Raw genomic sequence first — 20,381 nt, 5'->3', positions numbered from 1 at the left:
GGTTGCCACGGCAAGCCCAGGATTGCCGTGTAGCCGTCGGGGATTTTTCTAAGGCGGGTAAAGACGCTGCTGATTTATCGATTAAAAAAATATTGAATTTGCTGCACTCGCAAACACGCGTGCCAAATCTTGTGGGTGTCAGAGTTAATTCTATAATTTCAGATTAAAAACGGGATGAACGCTGCCAAATGTTTTTTTTTTTATATCCAGGCTCGGGGTGCAGCGCATGCCACTAGTGTTTGGCCACGTGGCAGTTAAACCTGATGATGCTGGTTGTTGTTGTTGTTGTCATCACCGGCGAAACATCACTGTGCTCAAATTGTAAATCTTGTAGTGGGTTTACTCTCCAACACACCGGTGTGCTAATTGGCACGTTTTGTTTACGTGACAGAACCCCAATGAAACCTCTTATGGATAATTTTGGTCGCGAAAGCCGACGTGTTAAACGAAACCAGAGTGTTTGATGGAGCGGCTGAATTTTAAGTGAAGAAACAACATTTTTTTTTTCCCCCGTGAGGTTTCAGTTTTGCGCCCAGCCGCCGGTAACCATCAAACTCCGCTCTGCTTGACAGAGCCATCTCCATCGGCTTGGATGTGAACCCAGTAGCTCCAGCGGTGCTGGCTCCTGCGTTGTCTCCTCCGAGCGGCCACCCTCCGCCGCAAGCCATTTTCCGTCCGCTGCTGGATGCGCGGCGAGTCCGCGGGACAGGTCTCGCGTTGTTTGGAGGGGGTGGCGTGTCGTTAAAGCCCTCCCCCCCACCGCATCGCAAAAAACAATCGCGTCACGGAGCAGGATATCCCGGCCAAGGTGTCGCTGTGTTTTTTTCCCTCATTGTAGAAGGGGAAACAAACAACTGGACTTACAAAATAGGCAAAAAAAGGCTTCGACTTCCAGGCATTCTCTTTGAAACAATAATAAAACAGCGGCAGCAGCGGCAGCATTCGCGGCGGCGGCGACGCTTTCGCCCTTGACGCCGAGCCTCGTCCTCCCAGAAGTGCATTTTGGTCAGTCGTTGGGGAGGCTTTTGACCATACTTCACCACACTCGTCAGTGCCGGGGGGGGTTGGTTATGGTGGGAGGGGTGGGGGAGGGACTCACCCAGGACCGTGGCCGGGAACGGACGCCCGGGTCGCCCGTTCCATGACGCGGGTGGCGTTTTCGAACGATTTGCTGCTGAGTATTTTTTACGGAAGGCGCCTTGAGCGGGCGCGGGCATTGAAGTGCCTCTGCTAAAATGCACCTCGTTTACCCGCGTGGTTTAGGGCCCATGGTTTGGTAACGTATGAAACGAGAATTTTTGTTCGCGGCTGAGGGGATGGCGGTTCGCACGTGTCTGATTGTTGTGGCCGGTTGTGGTTGTTGTGGTTGTTGTGGCAGGGGCTGTTGGGAAGTGGCGGTCGTGTTGTGGCTGCGAGCGCTTCCTCTCTGTCGGCGATTGCGACTGCGCTCGCCTCCGGCGATCGGCGTCGCGTGCTCGGCTTGGGCCCTGGCGCAAGAGATGGATGTTGCAGGGCGATCCTCAATTCTATAATGAATCGTGGGAAAGTGATCGTTGGAGAAAAGCGAGTGATGAAAAAATAAGAATAGGCTTTGCTCCTTTTTGGCAATTAAGCACGAGGTGTTAGGATGTTCCTACACAAAATAGATATATCTGTTGCAAGGCATCAAGTCTGCATTAACCACACGCACTTGTGGCAAAACATGCTCTGATAATATCCTTGTATTGTCTTTGAAACCGATTGGCCTACACCAGAGAAAGCAGACTTCTTTATGGTCGATTACCACCAGTGTTAAACTAGAGAACAACACCAAAAGGCTGTATCCTTGTTTTTCTCATCATTTTTATACTGGCAAAAAAAAGGTCCCAGAAGAGAAACCGTTTGATCATCGAAGGCGGATCATGAACTAAAAGCGTGGGTTTCCAAAACAATCTTGCGGTGAAGCTTTGCTCGTTCTCACCGTGTTTTTCCACCAAATTCTGCCGTTTGCCGACGACGTTTTGGCGCTTCCAGCGTGGCTCTCGCGCGGCGGGTTATATCGTTTCCACACTCGCCCACACGAGCGGGAACGGCCCATCGATAAATCTGCACTTGGGACGGGCTCCAGATAGATAGCATAATGGACGGGCGCGCGGGCGGGTCGGGCGGGCGGGCGCCGTGTAAGTGGAGGGTCGCGCCGCCGTCTGAGAGCGTCCGCTGAGCCGAAGGACTTTATTTTCCTCCCCGCTTCCCGCATCGAGATTTGCGACCCCTCCTCCTGGCTATGACCGGATGCTCGGTCGCTGTCGTTCGTCCACGCTCAACTGTGAGGGGGGTTAATGATGGGGGAGGGGAAGAGGCGACCCGGATCAAATGAAAACACGGATGATGCAAACGGTGTGTAAATTAGGCCACGGAACGTGTTGATTAGTTGATTTATTGTGGAATGGAGGGTAACGGTGGAGGCCGCCGTCGTTTGTTGCACTTCGTGTTTTTACGTTGCCGACGTCTTCGCTGCCACGTTGGCACCGTGGCAGAGAGATGGGAGGGGAAGTAACTTGGAGGTTCGGGAAAGCAACCAGGGTTTGGCCGGGTATCGTGTCGGGATTTTTTGCGCCAGTGTCATCGTTTCTCCGTCCCGGATATCGATGGGGCTACCCTGAGTCTGGTGCGGGCGGGGGGAGTGGCAGAGAAATGTGCGGAGCCTCATAAGCAGTCGGCGGGGGCAACAAAAGCCCAAAGGGCGAGGCCACTCGCCGTCGTGCGAGGCCGGGGGGCTAGCGGCTGGGTGGGCGTGGCTGTGTGAAAACGGGGCGGGGCTGACCCGCGGGAGAGAGAGAGAGAGGGGATTGCCAGCTCCTCCACCCGTCCCGTATCCTGGTTGAGCCTCCCTGAAGTTTAACAGCGTTATTTATTGTAGAGTTTGCATCAGGCTGCACAATAAGCAAGCTATCTAAACTCGGTTTGAGTTTTGTCTTCTCCCCTTTGGGGGGTTTTTGCCGGGCTTTCCGATTTCCTATTACGAGTACAAGATACTCGGTAACGGAAGTGGGCGAACAACCCCGAGGCGAATTTCTCCGTAAAATAATTCTCGGGCTCGTTGAGACTTTTCTGCGTAAAACGGACATTGATTTTTTTTTTATCTCGCGCGTTTTTGTCAAAAATATTTTTGGGAAATAATTGTACGTGTGAATACTGAACTGAAAGTAAACTTTTTTTAAATATTTTACGAGGTACGAAGGCTCACTGAACTGTGGAGTTCTATTTTCAGAAGCAACCTGGCTATCACGAATGATAGCAGCTCAATAGAGTGGCTTATCGTGAGGAAATTAATAGTGACCGTACGCGTGAATTGTCCGCGTGCTTTCAGTTCTGCGTCAATCCGCCCGTTACGTCGCGACTTTCATTTCGAGCTAAAAGAGTTTTTCGTCGAATTTTTACGAATATTTTTCTAACGCTCTCCCTCCAATTTACTTTCTCCCGTCCATTAAAAACACCACGGCGGCTCGTTCGGCGCGGAGGGCGGCCGCCCGCGCCGTGTGTGCTTCCCTGTTCAGATGGTTATTTTTTCTCTCTCATTAACTTTTTCATCGTTCCCTTACTTAATTTCTCTCCCCTGCACCGTGCCCTTGCCCACACGCTCCCCCACCCCGCCACCACCACTCCCCGAGCCTTCCCACCGACCGCCCCCGCGCTCCAAATCCCAAGGTGGGGATCGTATTCTAAGGAACGCATTAAGAATTTAGAGGCAGCGCAGGCAAATGGGTGCAGGGTGAGTGCGTCGGGTCGATGGTGGTCTCTGGCCAACATACCCCCAGCCTCGTCTTGGAAATGTCAGCCTTCATATTTTTGTTGTTGCTGTAAGATCGTAAACAGTGATGGAAAGTTTTGCAGGCGGGTGGGGGGGGGGGAGTTTTTTTTGCGTAATATACAAAGCCTCCGGCCCCGCGCCCCCTGCCCCGCTCTGTTTATAACCACGCAAATATTAATTTGCCCGCTCGCCCTGTCGATCAGAAAGCACACTTGTGCAGCTTGTTTTCAATTTGATTTCCACACGTGTCGAGGGCGGCGCGCGTTGGCGCGTTGCCCGCAGGTCGCGGCGCCTTCACTGCGCTTTGAACTCGGCGGCATGAGTTTTGATTTCGGGCCTTGGCTCTCGAACATCCTAGGCGTGCGCTGTCCAAGCCAAGCAGCCCCCCATCCACTTTCTCCTGCTGTTTGACAACCCGCGCTGACCGGCGTGTTGAAGCATGGTGGAACAATCGACACTGTGTGTGGTGGAGGCCTTCATCCGGCAGCAGATTGACAATGCGCTGTAAAATGACGCGGTTTTGTTTTAATAAATAAAAACAACTGGCGCACGTAACGACGGTTCAACAAAATTAACTTGGTGCGGGAATCTGTTTTTCAACATCGCGATTTGGTCACGATTCCAAAGAAAAACGCATTTTCCTGTTCCTCTCATCTGTCTAAAAGCTCACGTTTGTGCTGTCTCTGTCGTTTGGGTCTGCCGTGTCAGTCGTCTCTCTCTCCCTTTCCCGCACTGGGCCCGAAGACGACGTTTCCACGTAGTTTTGTGTAAACGTTGAATAACGACGCTCTTGCACGCGCAATTCGACGCGTATATCATGATCGCTATGTATGCTGAACTTCTTTCTCACCGTACGTAGCCAACCGTGCTAATTGGAGTTGTGGGATAAATCAAGTTTAATCGATTAAATGATTAATAATTCCACTTTCCATTCCGACCGATCGTCACGCACGTAACAGCACTCTCTGTAAAAAGGCCAAACATCTCCAACGTGGCAGGACCCTCCTCCAGAAGAGTTTTGAGATTTGGCGAGGCTTTGCTCGATAAAATTGTTTTCTTTTCATTTACATCAACACCAGGCCAAGGCCAACCCCTAGGTCAACTCGGCCTTCAGCAGAGGTCGGCAATCTGCGGCTCTGGAGCCTCATGTGGCTCTTTAACGATGGCTTCGTGACGATAATCATTAAGGACCACCACTGTCTCGTGCTCACGTGCATTGCGGCTCTTTTTTTTACCGAATTCGCAAAAAAATGGCTCCTCTTGTTCATTTTGTTGCCGACCCCCCGGCCTAAAGAAATCATCGGTGCCCCGGCCGCGCTACATCAACAAACACTGCTGCTGCGGATACAAAGGCAGGCACGCATTCCCGGCTCTGGCCGCGCCGCTGCAATTACCGCTGCGCTAATAGGTGCTCGCTGACAGCGCGTGCCCCGGTGGAGCAGCCAGACTAGAAAGGAGGCCAGTGTCTGCTCGCACGTGGCCTTTGCTTGCTTGCTTGTGTGCGTGCGTGTGTTTGCGCGTGCGCGCGTGCGTGTGGTTCTTGCGCGTGCGCGCGTGCGCGTGGTTCTTGCGCGCGCATGTTCGTTCGCATGCTGCCCAGTGTCAAACTTAATTGCTGCTCACATCCCAAGATTTTTTTTTTCTCTCCAAGCTGCTCCCGGGTGTAAAGGCCCGCTTTTGTTTACGCAGCCTGCCTGCCGACACGGTGAAATATACTTCGCGCTCAGCGGGCCTGCTTATTTTTTTTGCGTTTTGCGGGGGTGCGAGAAAGGCCCCCCCCCGTTAAACTTTATTTAAACTCTGGAGCGGATTTTTTTTCCTCCATTCCAACGGTGGTGGGGAGGGGGGGGAGGTTTTTATTTTTCCCGTCAATTTTAGTTTTCAAATTTGGCGTTAATGTATAAAAATCTATTTATGGGTGGGGGAAGGGAAAAGAATGCGAGCAACAGGGTCGGCCCTTGTGTGGCGGCGTCCACGGTGACTTCATCTTTGTGCTTTCTTTTTTGCCCTCGACGCGCCGTGCCCCAGTGAGACCCACGTTTTGGGACTCCGGCGTTTTACGAATTTGGCCGCCAGCCGTTCGTGTCAGGAGCGCGACCTGCTCTTGGAGCGGAGTGTGGGTGGGTTCTTGTTATCTTTTTTGTTTTTTAAAGGAAAATGTATTCCACTTCACTTTTCTCTGTCTTCTTTTCGTTCCGTGCGTCTCCCCAACACACCCCCAGCAGCGGAGCCGCCGTTGGACCAAGTTCGTAGTAGTGGCGATAGTTAACATCCCCCAGTGGCGGGATGTTAACTACCTCGCCTGGTGTACAGGAGGTCGCGGGGTCCATCTCAACCCTGACGCCTGCTGCTGTATATTTGGAGTTTGTGTGTCTCTCTCTCCCCGTGGTCATGTGGATTTTTCTCCGGGTGCTCCGGTTTTTTCCTCCACATTTAGAATGAACATCACGCGTTTAGAGTATTTGGCTGCTATAAATTTCCACGTCATAAGCCACTTTGTTGAGCTATCATTTGTGATAGGCAGGTTGCGTCTAAAAAAGAGCTACATAGCTCAGTGGGCCTTCACTGGTAAAATTAAAAAGAGTTTTGTTTTAAATCGTAATGCAGCACCATAAAAACTTGTTATAACCCGTGGTGTGTGCGGCTGCCCTTTGTCGATCTGCTGCTGGATGAAGGCCTCCCCAGTTGTCCGTGCTTCAACACAATGGTCATTGCGGGTTGTTGAAGGACGGGGCTGAAACATCGCCCGCCACCGACGTTTGCCGGGAAATCGAAGACGGCACACCGGGCTTATCACGCGGTGCGCTAACCACTTTGCCGCCGCTCCGCCATTTAAAGGAAAACGTCATCCCGCAGAATCGTATTTTGGGCAGCCTGCTCTCGCCACGCTGCCTCCCACGGGCACCGCATCGCATGCGACGCTCCCGTCTCTCTTGCACGATCCCGCAAACCCGTTGGGCCCGCGCTCGGGGCCGCGCTCGCTTCGCTCTCGCGTCGCCGGTCCATCCTGTTAGGGGAGAAGCTGCGCCCAGGCAGCGCTCGGGCTGGCTTTGCCGCACGCACACACGCACACACACGCGCACACACGCGCGCACACACACGCACACACGCGCACACACGCGCGCGTTCCGTGCCGTGCTGTGGCGTGTCGTGGCATTGCCGTGGCGTGCAGTTGCACATGATGGTTTATACGGAGGGTAAAAGTTCAGCGCTCTGTTTAGCGATCGCGCGACTCGCTGGGAAGAGTTATTCTCGTCGCATTTTTGCTGTTTTTCGTGGGGTGGGGGGGTTTTCGCGAGCAACTTTGGATTTCTGCGGGGATTTTTTTTTTTGCACGTTGGAGAAAATATTTATGATATCGCCCCCCTCTTCTACTCCCCCGCCCCCACCGGCCTGGCCCGGCCCGGCCCGGCCAGGCAATAATTTACTGGTTCTGGAAGGTAGTTCACCGCGTGCAGTTTTTTTGCGTAGTGAATTTTATTGCGGTACCGGACGCATCGTCGTCAATGTCGTTGTCGCCGCCGCCGCCGCTGTGGAATTGACACACCGCCGCCTGCATCCCCTGCCCTTTGTTCGCAGCCACGAGTCGTGGTTATCGGACGGTTGCTGCGGTAGTCGCGCTCTCCCCGGTATATTCTTCGTGCGCCTTCCGTTCGAATGCGGACGCTCGCTTCCTGTTGGTGGGGTACGAATGTTCGCTGCTCTGCTGCATACGCCGTGTCCCCGGAATACCGGGTTAATTCCGGGACGGAGTGCCCCGGTATATATCCATTTCCTTAACAAAATCAAGCCCGTTGTTTCCACGTGGGCCTGTCAGAGGCCACTTGCGGCTTGTAATACCATTTACTTTGTTTCGTTATAAATCCTGCATGAATCGATGAAAAAAAATACATAAAATATGGAAAACAATTCCATCGATCCCACCAAATAACACAATTCTAAAATGCACAAACTAGTCTTGTAATAATTTAAACTTGTAACGCTGCGCCGCCACCACACAGTGTGTGTATGTCCAATTCCTTTTTCCACCGTACGCAGCCAACCGTGCTAATTGGAGGTGCGGGGGAAGGACCACAAACTAAAAAATAAAAGCAGTTCTGAAGAAATGAGTTTAAAATCTATGTGATGTAACGCTGCATAGCTGTAGTGGCTTGCTAATATCGGAAGGAAGAGAGTTCCAGACGGCCACAGAAGCGCACCTGAAAGCGCGCGGTGCAGTGACCGTCTTTGTTCGATGGTTAGTGTCGTGGAGGGCGAGCGACTCCTCTTGCGGTGGTAATCGGTGAGTGCGTGTTGAGTGAGTGAGGCTTTGTCTGGTGGGGTAAGTAGGAGTAGTGATGCGGTGTGAGTAGGAGAGCGTGTACGTGTGTTTGTTGAACTTCTTTCGCACCGTACATAGCCAACCGTGCTAATCGGAGGTGCGGGGGAAGGACCACAAACAGAACACAAAGCAAGCTCTAAAGCAATGAGTTTCAGTGCGCATAGCTCCAGTCGCTTCCCAATATCGGAAGGAAGAGTTCCAGATCGCAGGCGAGCGTGAAGGCAGCAGTAGCTACGCCGTGAGCGGTGAGCTGGCAATCGGCGAGCTCTGCGGCCCTCGACACATTAAGAAGTTTGCGGCCACCGCACGAGTGATTATCACACATACACACGTGTGAGGAGGCCGGAGCGCCTGGAGGAAACTAAACTAATCTCTTTATATTTTCCCAGTTCCGACCCACCGAGCTGCACAGCTCTTTTTCAGAAGCGACCTGGTCACAAATGATAGCTCAACGAAGTGGCGTATCACGTGGAAATTCATAGCAGCCAAAGACTCTAAACGCAAGACCCAGAGGAAAATCCACACGACCACCGGGAGAGAGACACGAACACTCCAAATATACAGCAGGAGTCGGGGTCGGGATCGAGCCCATGACCTTCTGTGTTCCAAGCGAGACTGTTAACATCTCGCCAGCGCGGCGCCCCTTGTTCGAACTTGGCAGACGTGCGTAAACACGCCGTTCGCGTGACGGTTCTTGGGTGGGCGTCGGCGGAGAGATGAATGTCCGCGGCGAGCAGGGCACTCGTGAAGAAGGGAGGCGAGGGTCGTGTCGTCGTTTACAGTTTCGCCGTCCGATTCGGGATTCGGACTAACTGCGGTCAGAATGGATGGCAAAAAAGCTGAGGGGAAAAATGACAGAGCAGGTGTTCCGCAGATGAATGAAACGATCGCACCTCGACTCCGTTGTACGTAAACCCACTCAAGACTTGCACCGGAACCCAACTACAAAATAATAGAGCGGAAAAAAAATTAAAGGATAGTTACAAATTATACAAAGAGAGGATAAATCCCATTTGTAAATTCACGGGCATTTTTCAAAATCCTTACGCAATCGATAGGAGCCCCCCAACCCCCACGGCCTTGTGGGTGGTCTGTTGACGGAGGGCGTCATGTGCCCGCTCGTGCGCTTTGTAACTCGCTCGCCGCTCCTCGTCCGTCGCCTCCCCCCCCCAGCCCCGGCTTGGCCGCGCCGGTGGCCCCCGCTGCCTCGCGCTCGCGGCAGACGCGAAATTAAATCGTGGCGTGGCGTGCGGACGTGCGGGTGTGCGCGTGCGAGAGTCGTCGCCACCGCCACGGTCACCGCCGCCGCCGCCGTGCGCCGGACGTCATCCGTCCTGCCGCGCTCCGGCCTGCGCCGTGCAGCAGCTTGGTGCCAAGTTGGCACCGATCTGGGCGGGGTCCTCGGTTGACGCGAGCAGTTGCACTTCCCCCACCAAGCCGCCCCCCCCCCCACCGAGTTCGTCACTGTTGTGGTGGTCGTCATCGTCAACATAATCCACAGCCATGATCTATCCAATGCTGGACGAAGCTGTCTCTCGCGGTCAAGCAGCGCAGATATCCAGCTCTATATTCTTAGGTTTTTTCGGTAAAGTCACGTAGGTAAAAAAATAAAAATTAATAACAGTAAAATAAAATAAAAATCACGACGTTTCGGAGGCAACACAAGCTTACGTCGTGATTTTTATTTAATTTTTATTTTACTCTTATTAATTTTAATGAAAATTTTTTTACCTACGTGACTTTACCGAAAAATCCTAAGACATATGAATCCTTGCAGTCATGAAAGCTTCAAATCTAGAAATATCCAGCTCTGTCTCTTGCTTTTCGTCTTTCCGTCTCCGCGGAGGGTCTAAACCCCCCCCCTCCCCTTCCAGTGCTCACCCGTTTGTGGGCGGATACGAGGCAGTGGTGGAAATTCCTCATTCCCACGGCAGGGGTCACGCTTTTCGCGTTGGGCGGCCGCGGTTGGTGTATTCGTCAGGCGTGAATGGCACGCCGCTGCGGTTCCCCGTATACACCCGGAGTGTGCGATGTGTGGCCAGCCAAAGGTGTCCTGTTCGGCCCTCCGTGAGGAATTGTTTCCTTCCCCTGCTGTGCATGGCTGCTGTGAGCTGTACCGGTTGTGGCCTGTTGGTCAGTCTGTCTGTGTGTGTACTTCATAGGTGCTGCTTGCTAACAGCACTTGCCCTAACAGTCTGTTAAGGCTAAACGGGGGATCTTTGTATTTGTGTACTTTTGGGTGGATCGGCAGTGCAGCGATTCCTCGATCTCCCCGAGGTCGACTCGGCGTCAAGGAGTACTTGGGACAGTGTGTAAACATCGCTACTGGGGAGACAAAGGCAGCCGGGCGTGGTGCTGGCCACCCACCCCCTTCGTGTGCCGTGTTGGCCTTCACAGGTGCTCACGAACAGCACTTGCCTCAAAAGTCTGTTAAGGCTATTGGTGAGGGGGGGATCTTTGCCTTTGTGTCTATGTGTGTTTGTGTCCATGTACAGCCGCGGGAGCGGGAGTGTAGCGGTTAGCGCGCTGCACTACGAACCCGGCAACCCGAGTTCGATTCCTGCTCACGGCCAACACCAGTGATGATTATATTATCTGACCTGGTCCTGGGCCTCCACTAGGTCGACTCGGCCTCAAATGATTACCTGGTGCGGTGTTTAAACATCGCCAATGGGGAGACAAAGGCGGTCGGGCGTGGTGCCGGCCACCCACCTTCTCGTGTGCCGTGCCAGCCTTCATAGGTACTCGCTAACAGCACTTGCCCCTACAGTTTGTTAAGCCTATACGGGGGATCTTTGTCTTTGTACAGCCACCATATATCCAATGATTAATTTCACACGTGTGTGTGTGTGTGTGTGCTCTGCGTTTATCCATCTCCTTTCACCCGTGCGTGTGCACAGTTGACATTCGCGAGATCAAAGAAATCAGGCCCGGGAAAAACTCGCGCGACTTTGAGCGGTACCAGGACGAGGCACGGAAGGTGGACGCCTTGCTGTGCTTCGTCGTCCTCTACGGCACCGAGTTCCGCCTCAAGACCCTCAGCATCGTCGGTGAGCGTCGCCCTTCCCTGTTCGGCATTTTTTTTTCAAACAAGAGCCCATTATAAAGCACGAGCGGATGACGATCAGAATCCAGAACACGTTCCTTCGGAGTGGGCAGGTAGGAACTTGGTTGGACAGCGCATTCGTGCACGACAGACAGACAAATAATCCCTGGTAGGCAGTGTGGAACCTGTTGTTCCTACCTGTATAAGTGTAGTGTATCGTGTAGTGTATAGTGTAATGTGTAGGTTAAACGTTGAGTTTTATAAGGGCACCACGGATTGACCAGCCCCTCTCCACCCAGATCCACCCCTCCCACCCAGCTCCATTTTGTGAATGAAACATCGTCCGTCTCCTCATTGGCCCGAGTCGCGGTGGTCCCCCCCCCCACCACTAACACCCCCCTCTATCAACCCCAACCCACCGCTCCCATTGGTCGGCACCCCAGAGCCAATGGGAGGGCTCTGGTGGGGCGGGGCTATGCACGACAGACAAATAATCCCTGGTGGGCAGTGTGGAACTGTTGTTCCTACCTGTAATATTTATTTATCCTGGAGGAATCCGATGAGCTATGAAGCTCTTTTACTCACGAATGTACAGTGAAGGGCACAGATCCAGAACGTTAAAACCAAAACAAAGTTAGGAGCACAAAGAATCGGAAATGTAATAAAATCGTACAAAAATATATAGACAAATAAAACAAAACTATTTTTATTTCACCAGGTAAAGCCCGCTGAGTCGACCTTCATTTTCAGAAGAGACCTCGCCACAAATGATAGCTCAACGTTAGTGGCTCAGCATCGTGTGGACATTTATAGCAGCCACGTCATCTAAATAATGCGAACGCCCTAGGCCAGGTCGCCACGGGGCGAGGGGAGGGAAGGGCGATTGGGTTCACTGCCCCCCTACTCGCGTACGGGTAGCGGTCGGGAACGTGGTAATTTTATGGGAAGCAGAGTGAAGGGGGGGGGGGAGTTAGAGATAATGTGCTGAGACAACCACAAAATATAATAACGGGGACGCAGCGAGTCAACTTGTTGTGTTGGGAGTCTATCCCCTGTGTATGGGATGGCGTGTTGGGAGTCTATCCCCTGTGCATGGGATGGCGTGTTGGGCGATTAGTCCACACTTGCTATACTGCCCTCTCCCGACGAGCCAGGGTATGGGAACCTGCTCCACGCCCGCAGGAACAACATTTGCGTGGTGGTCTCCCAACCCTCTCACAACCTCCGATTTTAGCTCTGTCGGCTACGCACGGCGCGATAGAAGCCACGTGCGTGGCCACCGCCGCCCGCACCTTTGTAGGTTCACCGTCGTCGTCATCCTCCTGCTGCAGCGAGCGTCGTGGGCTGGATGCGAGAGGGACGTGCGTTGTGTGTCGTGTGTCAGCCGACAGCAAGGAGGAGGCCTCCGTTTGGGTTACGGGACTCAACTGGCTCCTGACGGACACTCTCTGGGCTCCGACCGCGCTGCAGATAGAAAGGTGTGACGATCGCTCGCTTCCCTCGGGGGTGGGGGGGGGGGCGCGTGGGGGGGGGGGGGGAGTCGGAACACGCGGAGGCAAACGGGGGGGGGGTGGGGGGGGTGGGCTGCGCTTTGCGGCTGGAGGCGTGCGTCCCGAACGCCTTGGACGGTGTTATGTTTTTCGTCCGTATCGCCGTCCGCTGGGGAGGAGTCTTGCTCAAGTCGGAGCGCTTTCTGTCTCGCTTTAGATCCCCGATTTTTGATCTGACGGCACGTGGCAGTTTGCAACCTCCTCTTCTTGCTGCGTTTGCTAACCAGAGTCAAAGTGACCCCCTTCTCCCCCGCTTATGCGAGCACCGAGGCAGTGCTCGGCTCCACTTCACCGCCCTAAGCCGCTCGAGGAAATTCCACGTTTCTATGGCAAGGGCGAGTCCTGCCCACAAAGTGTAGCAGTAATTTTATTAACGCCCGAGGGTTGATGGAGGCAGTCAACCCTCAAGCGGGATTCGAACTCTCGACCTTCTGATTGCGAGCCGCTCGCTCTCCTGCTCGGCCACCCCGGCGAGGATAATGCCGGTGTCCCACGCTCGTTGCGTTACCAATGTCGGTACGGCATCTTGTTTATTCTAGGATGTGTCTGTTACGCGTGGTCGCTTTAAGATGTTCTGTGTTCATATTTAGTTTGTTGCGGTTGCACCCGACTTAAGAGCTGCATGGCTCACAGGGCTATACCTAATAAATGAACTTGATCTGCACGATGCCTCTCGGCTACCCTAGTCTTGCGGACGAGAGCTGGTCCAATTAGCACGGTTGGCTATGTACGGTGCAAAAGAAGTTCAACGTTGAACTTCTTTTGCACCACTATGGGAACCTCATTTGCCAGTAAAAATATGATAATTGGTTTTTTACCCTTCTATCTGGCAACAAAACTGACACCTTTTTACAAGGAGTCATGTTTGCATAGACCGCAATACCTGCAGTCATAATACAAACAAAATACAAACAAAAGACATAACTCTGATAATGTGCACTGTCCTTGAAGTTGATTGGTCCACACCCGAGACAGCTTTACTTAGAGCCTAGTCTCACATGGGTTGGACCAGATGACGCCAAAAGGTGCACAACTCAAAGACAATGCACCATCAGAGTATGAGAGCTCGGGGCAAGCATCTACACTATGGGAACCTCATTTGCCAGTAAAAATATGATCATTGGTTTTTTACCCTTCTATCTGGCAACAAAACTGACACCTTTTTACAAGGAGGCGTAACGGGTAGCGCGCTGCGCTATGAACCTGGCGACCCGGGTTCGATTCCCGCTCATAGCCAACACCAACAGTGATGATTATCTGAACCGTGCTGGGCCTCCCCTATGTCGACTCGGCCTCAAATGAGTACCTGGTGCAGTAGTGTGTAAACATTGCCACTGGGGAGACAAAGGTGGTCGGACGTGATGCTGGACACCCACCCCCTCGTGTGCAGTGCCGGCCTTCATCGGTGCTGCTCACTAGCGGCACTTGCCCCGGCAGTCTGTTAAGGCTACAGGGGGGAGGAGCAGGTGTTGATCTTTATCTTTGTTGTTTGATTGTCACCTTACAGGTGGCTGAGGAAGCAGTTCTACGCGATGGACAGGAACCGGGGAAACGGGTGCGTCCGCGTCACTGCGGTTCTCGCGTTATCGCCCAGGCGTGTCGGGTACCATCCGAGCGGTCGGACGGTCAGTCGGCCGGGCATCGGTTGGCCCGCGGATCGGTCGCGGGTCGGCCGGCGGCCGGTTGGCCGATGGTTCGCCACGGGTCGGTCGGCCTTGGGCCTGCCTTCGGCCGGCCGCGGGTCGGCCATCAGTCGGCGGCCAGCCAGGGTGTGGTGTGTTCCGACCTTTTTTATGTTCCCATGAAATCGCCGGTTCCGAGAACCCAGAGGTTTTGTGAATATCCGCCCTAAACTGGGCTAATACGAGGTGGGGGAGGCGGGTGTACGTTTGTGTGTCACAGGCTGGCAAGGTACCCGGCGTCTCTTCTTGAAGTGGGCTCATTCGGTTTGCTCTAATTCGTTGTAGTGGGGTGTGGGCAGGGGGTACAGCTGGGGGGAGGGGGTTTAACAATTGAACAGGAAAAGGTTTTGAGAAGCGGGCCGTGATCGTCGGTGGGCGCCGCGCGATTGGCAGTCAGTGTGTACCCCCCCCCTCACCACTGCCGTGCGAGAGCCTCACTTGCGTGCTGCTCCTTTCCCATTGGATGGGCGTCAATTCCACATTCCTATGGAGGGGAGAGGTAGCGTCGAGTCTCTCCTGTCGCACGAACGAGTGCGTTGTTAAGGTCGCCCGTTGTGGTAATGCAGTGCTTGCGAGGCAAGGGTTGGTGGGTCACGCTTGCGTACATTCGCGAAACGTTCATGTCAGCTGTGGGATGCAAGTTTTGTCCGGCAGGCGGGTAGTTCAGTAAGTGGCGTGGCGACGTTGAAACCTGTCTGTGCGCGGACCTTTTGCGTGTTATATTACCCCAGTGCACCGTGGGTTTTCTCCTGCCACTGCAGTTTTCCCTCGCGCATGTGAAACGCTCTTTCATAACGTCGTGCAGGGTTACGTCAACGGACGTCTGCACAAGCCCCGCCTCCCCCACCCAAAGCCGCGTACGTGAGTCGGCGATTTCTGTGCCGGAGCGGATGTTAAACCTGTACTAAACGAAAAACTAAACTATTTTTTATTTTACCAGGTAAGTCCCCACTGAGCTATGTAGCTCTTTTTCAGAAGTGACCTGGCCACAAATAATAGCTCAGCGAAAGTAGCTTATCACGTGGACATTTATAGCAGGCAAGTACTCTAAATGCGCATTGATTTTAAGTGTGGAGGGAAAAACCGGAGGACTTGGAGAAAAATCCACGCGACCATGGGGAGAAAGACACGCAAACTACAAATAATACGGACATCAGGGTTGGGATTGACCCACGATCTCCTGTATACCAGGCGAGGTAGTTAATATCTCGCCACCGCGTGTTTGAAGCAAAATAGGAACGGCTCGCACATCTGCACGAATTATTTTTCTTTTTTTCTTTCCCTCTTTGTTCAGTTTCGGGCTGGAAAAGACGGAGAATAGCGGCTGGAAATGTTTTTCTCTCTCTCTCTTTTTTCCCCTTTCTTTCCACAATCCCAAAAATAGGACAAAGGAAATCTGTTCCTTGCTGATAACACAGCAGTGCAGGAAGGGATCTTTTTTATCATGGGACTTGAAGAGTTGAGAGAGGGGGTTTTTGTGCGCATGGACAGGAAGTAGCTACGCGATGATTGACCCCCACTCCCCGCGTGATTCCGCGTGCGACCACGATTCTGGGGTAACGATTCAACTAAAAACTAAAGGCAGAATTTTACCAGCTAAGGCCCACTGGCCACAAATGATAGCTCAACGAAGCGACTTTTCACGTGGAAAGTTATAGCGGCCAAATACGCGCGATGTTGATTCTAAATGTGGAGGGAAAAACTGGAGGACCCGGAGAAAAATCCACATGACCACGGGCGTCAGGGGTTGGGATCAAACCCACCGCTTCCTTGGAAACCAGGCGAGGTAGTTAACATCTCCCCACTGGTGCCCTCGCCACCGTGGTGATTCTATGCACACTATAACTTGTGCATTGGATTAACAGTCAACAGTGGCTTCAAGCGTCCACAGCAAAGGTGCAGTCCCTGCAATTACTTGTGCGCGCGACTGCCGTCGGAAGGGCCTAGTGCTGGAGTTTGCTCCTCTACGGGGTATTTAGCCGACCCATTCCATGCTGAACCGGCGTTTTTGGAGTTGCCCACGCGTTTTTACCCCGGCCTTTTCGAGCCTGTTAAACGCCGTTGCGTTGTCTGCAGGGTGAATCGCAAGGACCTGAAGGCCATGCTGCCGCAGCTGAACTTCAAGTTGCCGAACACGCGGCAACTGCGGGACAAGTTTGCGGTAACCCGCGACGGCCGCGCTGTCGCTCGCCCTCCATCGCTTTACCGTCGGTTCGGAGTTCGGGAAGTGACTTGGCGTTCATAAGCTCGGTTACGTCGCGTGACGAAATCCGCTCGCCGACGGCCGCGATGAAGTCCCACGAAGGTTAACGATCATCCGCGTGCTTTGCGTGTTGCACAGCAACAGTTGAGGTCCCATTGTCATTCCACTGCTGGATGACGGGCTCCGCACCGCGTGACGTGCCGATTGTTTGGCCCAAGGTTTTCTATTAAACCTTCCTTCGTGTGAGCACACAACAAGTGAGATTAACACACAGTAGGCTTTCGCGACCAATATTATCCATAATGGAGGGTGATGATGTTAGTTGTAATGACTGGCGAAACGTCGTACTCGAATTGAATATGCTGTGGGTTTACTCTCCAACACACCGGCGTGCTGAACTCGTAACAAATCGGCACATTTTGTTAACGTGACAAACCTTAATAATTAGCCGTGTCGGGTGGTGGTGGGTTTAACGACACATTAATATTTACGCGATCTAACCCAACAAAAAAACCTCTTGTGAACACAGCGAGCTCTTTTTGTTCACAACAACAACAAAAGTATGCTCGCGCACATTTATTTTTTTTCAAACACAAATGTTTAGTTTTTTTGTTAACGTTTTTTGCAGGAAGTGGAAGCGAGGAAGGGGGAGATTTCCTTCACGCAGTTTGTGGCCTTTTACAAAAACCTCATGTTCGACGCGCAAAGATCGGTGAGGCTCCGCGGGAATGTCTGCGCGCGCTCGCCCGGCCTTCACGGCACGCGCGCTCACCCATGCTTTACCGGGCGCGGTGCCGTCGACCTGTGAGCCGGCCGGCAGCGGCGGCGGTGACTAAGCCGCTACAATACGTGGCCGGCCTCCGTGAACCTACTGCCGTGGAGGCAGCAGGAGAGGGTTGGCGGATCGCACACCGATGATGTTGCGAAACTCCCTTGCCGTGGTCGTCGCGGAGGTGCGCGCCGTATGGCAGTACGGCAGCAGTGTGGACTCCACCTGTTCCTTCCGTGTGGGATTAAGTGTTTCCCCCTCGCACGCGTGGGTGCTCTGGTTTCCTCCCACGTGTATGATCACTCATTAATTGACCGATAACACCGTCATATACAGAGGGCCACTGAGCTTCGGCAATTGTTGGTGCCGGCTCAACGCGTGGCTGCTGCTGTTGCTGCTGATGCTACTGCTGTTGCTGTTGCTGCTGCTGCTGTTGCTGCTGCTGATGCTGCTGACTGCTGCTGTTGCTGCTGCTGTTGCTGCTGACTGCTGCTGCTGTTGCTGCTGTTGCTGCTGCTGCTGTTGCTGTTGCTGCTGCTGCTGTTGCTGTTGTTGCTGCTGTTGCTGCTGCTGTTGCTGCTGCTGCTGCTCTCTCGCTGGTTGTCTGTGGTTCCCCCTCGCGCACCTCCCGTGTCCTCTCTTTTCGAGAGCGAGCACATCCTCTGCGGTGCGCTGCAAGTTGGGGGTTGGCGGCTCTCGCAGACACATTAGGACGAGGTGGCTGCGATGGAGCTTGTTGACGTTGTCGTGGTCGGCCTTCGGCTTCCCACTGCTGTCCAAAAGCCTCCCTCCATTTTCTCCCATTTCTATCGTTCCTCAGTTGCTTGTGCCACAAGTGGCGGAATGTTAATTCCCTCGCGTGGTATACAGGAGGTCGTGGGTTGGATCCCGACACTGACGATGCCTGCACATTTGGAGTTTGCATGTTTTCTCTCTTTCGCTCTCTCCCCCCTTGGTTGCGTTGATTTTTTTCTCCGGGTCCTCCGGTTTTTCCTTCCACCTTTCAGAATCAACATCACGTGTTTAGAGTATTTGGCTCATACAAATTTCCACGCGATGGTAAGCAGCTTCGTTGAGCGATAATTTGTGGCCAGGTCGCTTCTGACAAAGAGCTACATAGCTCAGTGGGCCTTACCTGGTAAAATAAAGAATAGTTTCGTTTTAGTGCCTGGTCATGGCCCTCTCTTCCGCTGTCTCCCTCTTCCGCTGTCTCCCTCTGATCCTCTTCCCTTCTCTCGGTCTCTTCCACCCATAGTTCACTTTTGCTTGGTCTCACCTCTCATTCGGCTGTTGCTCATGACGCCCAGTTCCCCATTGGCGCCCATTGTCCTGCCAATTCTTGCTCGGTTGTTGTTGTTGTTGCTTACACGGGCGACTTGTCAGACGTACCTCTTGAGTCTCCAAACTATACAACTACTTTGAATTACGGTAAATATCTTGTTTACATGTTAACATTTGTTTGCACTCTACACGCGATATAACAGATACGTTGGTGATGATGCTGCTACTGCTGCTGCGTTGGCAGCGGTGCACAAACACAATACACAAACATCGTGTGTGTGTGTGTGGCCATAAAAATAAAAAATATATTATCGGCAACGTTTCGGGAAATTAGTGTAATGGATATTGAACGTCTTTCGCAGCCAACTACATTGAACGGAGGTGGGCCTTTTTCACAGCGTGGCTAAACCTTAAATCATGCCTCTTCCCCTGTCTTACAGATCGTTGAGCAGATAGACTTCTGCGTCCCTCTTCGGTAAGTTCTAAATAAATCCCCCACACCCGCTTCCCCCCCACCCACCGCTTTATTTGTATCCCAGCACAGTTATCATCACAGCCATTATCATGGAGACCGAACGGATTTATTTATTTTCATTTATTTTCTCTGCGATTATTTTTTTTCTCGTTATTTATGTATTAATGTTTTATTTGCTAATTAGTGGGGTTTTGTTTTTGTATTATCTGTGTACGGAACTGGGTAATTGATGTGCAGCGTTGTGGGATGCCATTGCATGAATGATGATAAATAAAATTTAATAATTATTATCATTTGTTGTAAAGGGTGGATTTTGTTGTAACATTTGTGTGTGTGTATTGTCAATTTTCGGCTATACGGGGGGAGGTCTTTGTTTAAAAAAAATGTTATTTAGTTCAAACCAACACTACTAGCCATCAAAAAGCCAGAAAAATACTAAAAACACAACTCCATTTTCAATGCCGCAGAGCAAATATTAGCACCCAGGTATAAACTCATCTGCAGTGTCCAGGGAAGTGGCCCATCTGGCCTTTAAGAGCGGGAAACATGTGTGCCTGGTCAGTTGTATTCATCGTCTATAAACTAGCAATCCAAACGTTGTTAAGCATATTAAATGCTGGCCACAAATGAACCATAATACCGTGCTGGTCTCGTCAAGGAGCATAAACCATCATGCGAACTCCGGTCATCCTCGCAGCAGTGGCGGCTTTTGGCTGCTAGTCATCAGACCAAGACGGCCACCGCATCATCGTGCGCTTTCAGATGGAACGCTCTTCCAATATCAGGAAACCACTGGAGCTATGCACTTTAAAATCTAGATTTAAAACTACATTTTTTAGAACGGCTTTTCGTGTTTAGTTTGCCCTTCCCCTGCACCTCCGATTAGCACGGTTGGCTACGTACATTGCTCAAGAAGTTCACCATACAGAACATGCATAAATGTTTTAGTCTAAAATTATAAACTAAGCTTTTTATTTTATTTTACCACGTCAGGCCCACGGAGCTATACAGCTCTTTTTCAGAAATGACCTGGTCACACATGATAGCTCAACGAAGTGGCTTATCACGTGGAAATTTGTAGGAGCCAAATACTTAATGCTAAATGTGGCGGGAAAAACGCGACTATGGGGAGAACATGCAGACTCCATATATACGGCAGGCGTCTGGGTTGGGATCGAGCCCTCGACCTCCTGTATACCAGGCGAGGCAGTTAACATCTCTCCACCGCGTCTCTCGCTGGCATGCCGACGTTGTCTCGCCCCGT

The 20,381-nt window shown here is 52.4% G+C and overlaps 1 protein-coding gene across 1 annotated transcript in view; it reads left to right on the top strand.

Annotated features, from left to right (window-relative positions):
• Positions 1-20,381, top strand: part of LOC133355776 (1-phosphatidylinositol 4,5-bisphosphate phosphodiesterase gamma-1-like) — a 68,559-nt gene that overhangs the window by 14,109 nt on the left and 34,069 nt on the right. The window contains 6 exon segments of the mRNA XM_061573117.1: positions 11,012-11,161; positions 12,542-12,635; positions 14,215-14,262; positions 16,466-16,550; positions 17,221-17,304; positions 19,083-19,117. Of these exon segments, the coding sequence (XP_061429101.1) occupies positions 11,012-11,161; positions 12,542-12,635; positions 14,215-14,262; positions 16,466-16,550; positions 17,221-17,304; positions 19,083-19,117 (496 nt within the window).

The sequence above is a fragment of the Lethenteron reissneri genome, chromosome 52 (genome assembly GCF_015708825.2).
Source record: "Lethenteron reissneri isolate LAM-NWPU_2019-01 chromosome 52, ASM1570882v1, whole genome shotgun sequence".
In the NCBI taxonomy this organism is placed as follows: Eukaryota; Metazoa; Chordata; class Hyperoartia; order Petromyzontiformes; family Petromyzontidae; genus Lethenteron; species Lethenteron reissneri.
The sequence above is the reverse complement of the archived record's forward strand: the minus strand, read 5'-3'. Positions and strand labels throughout refer to the sequence as shown.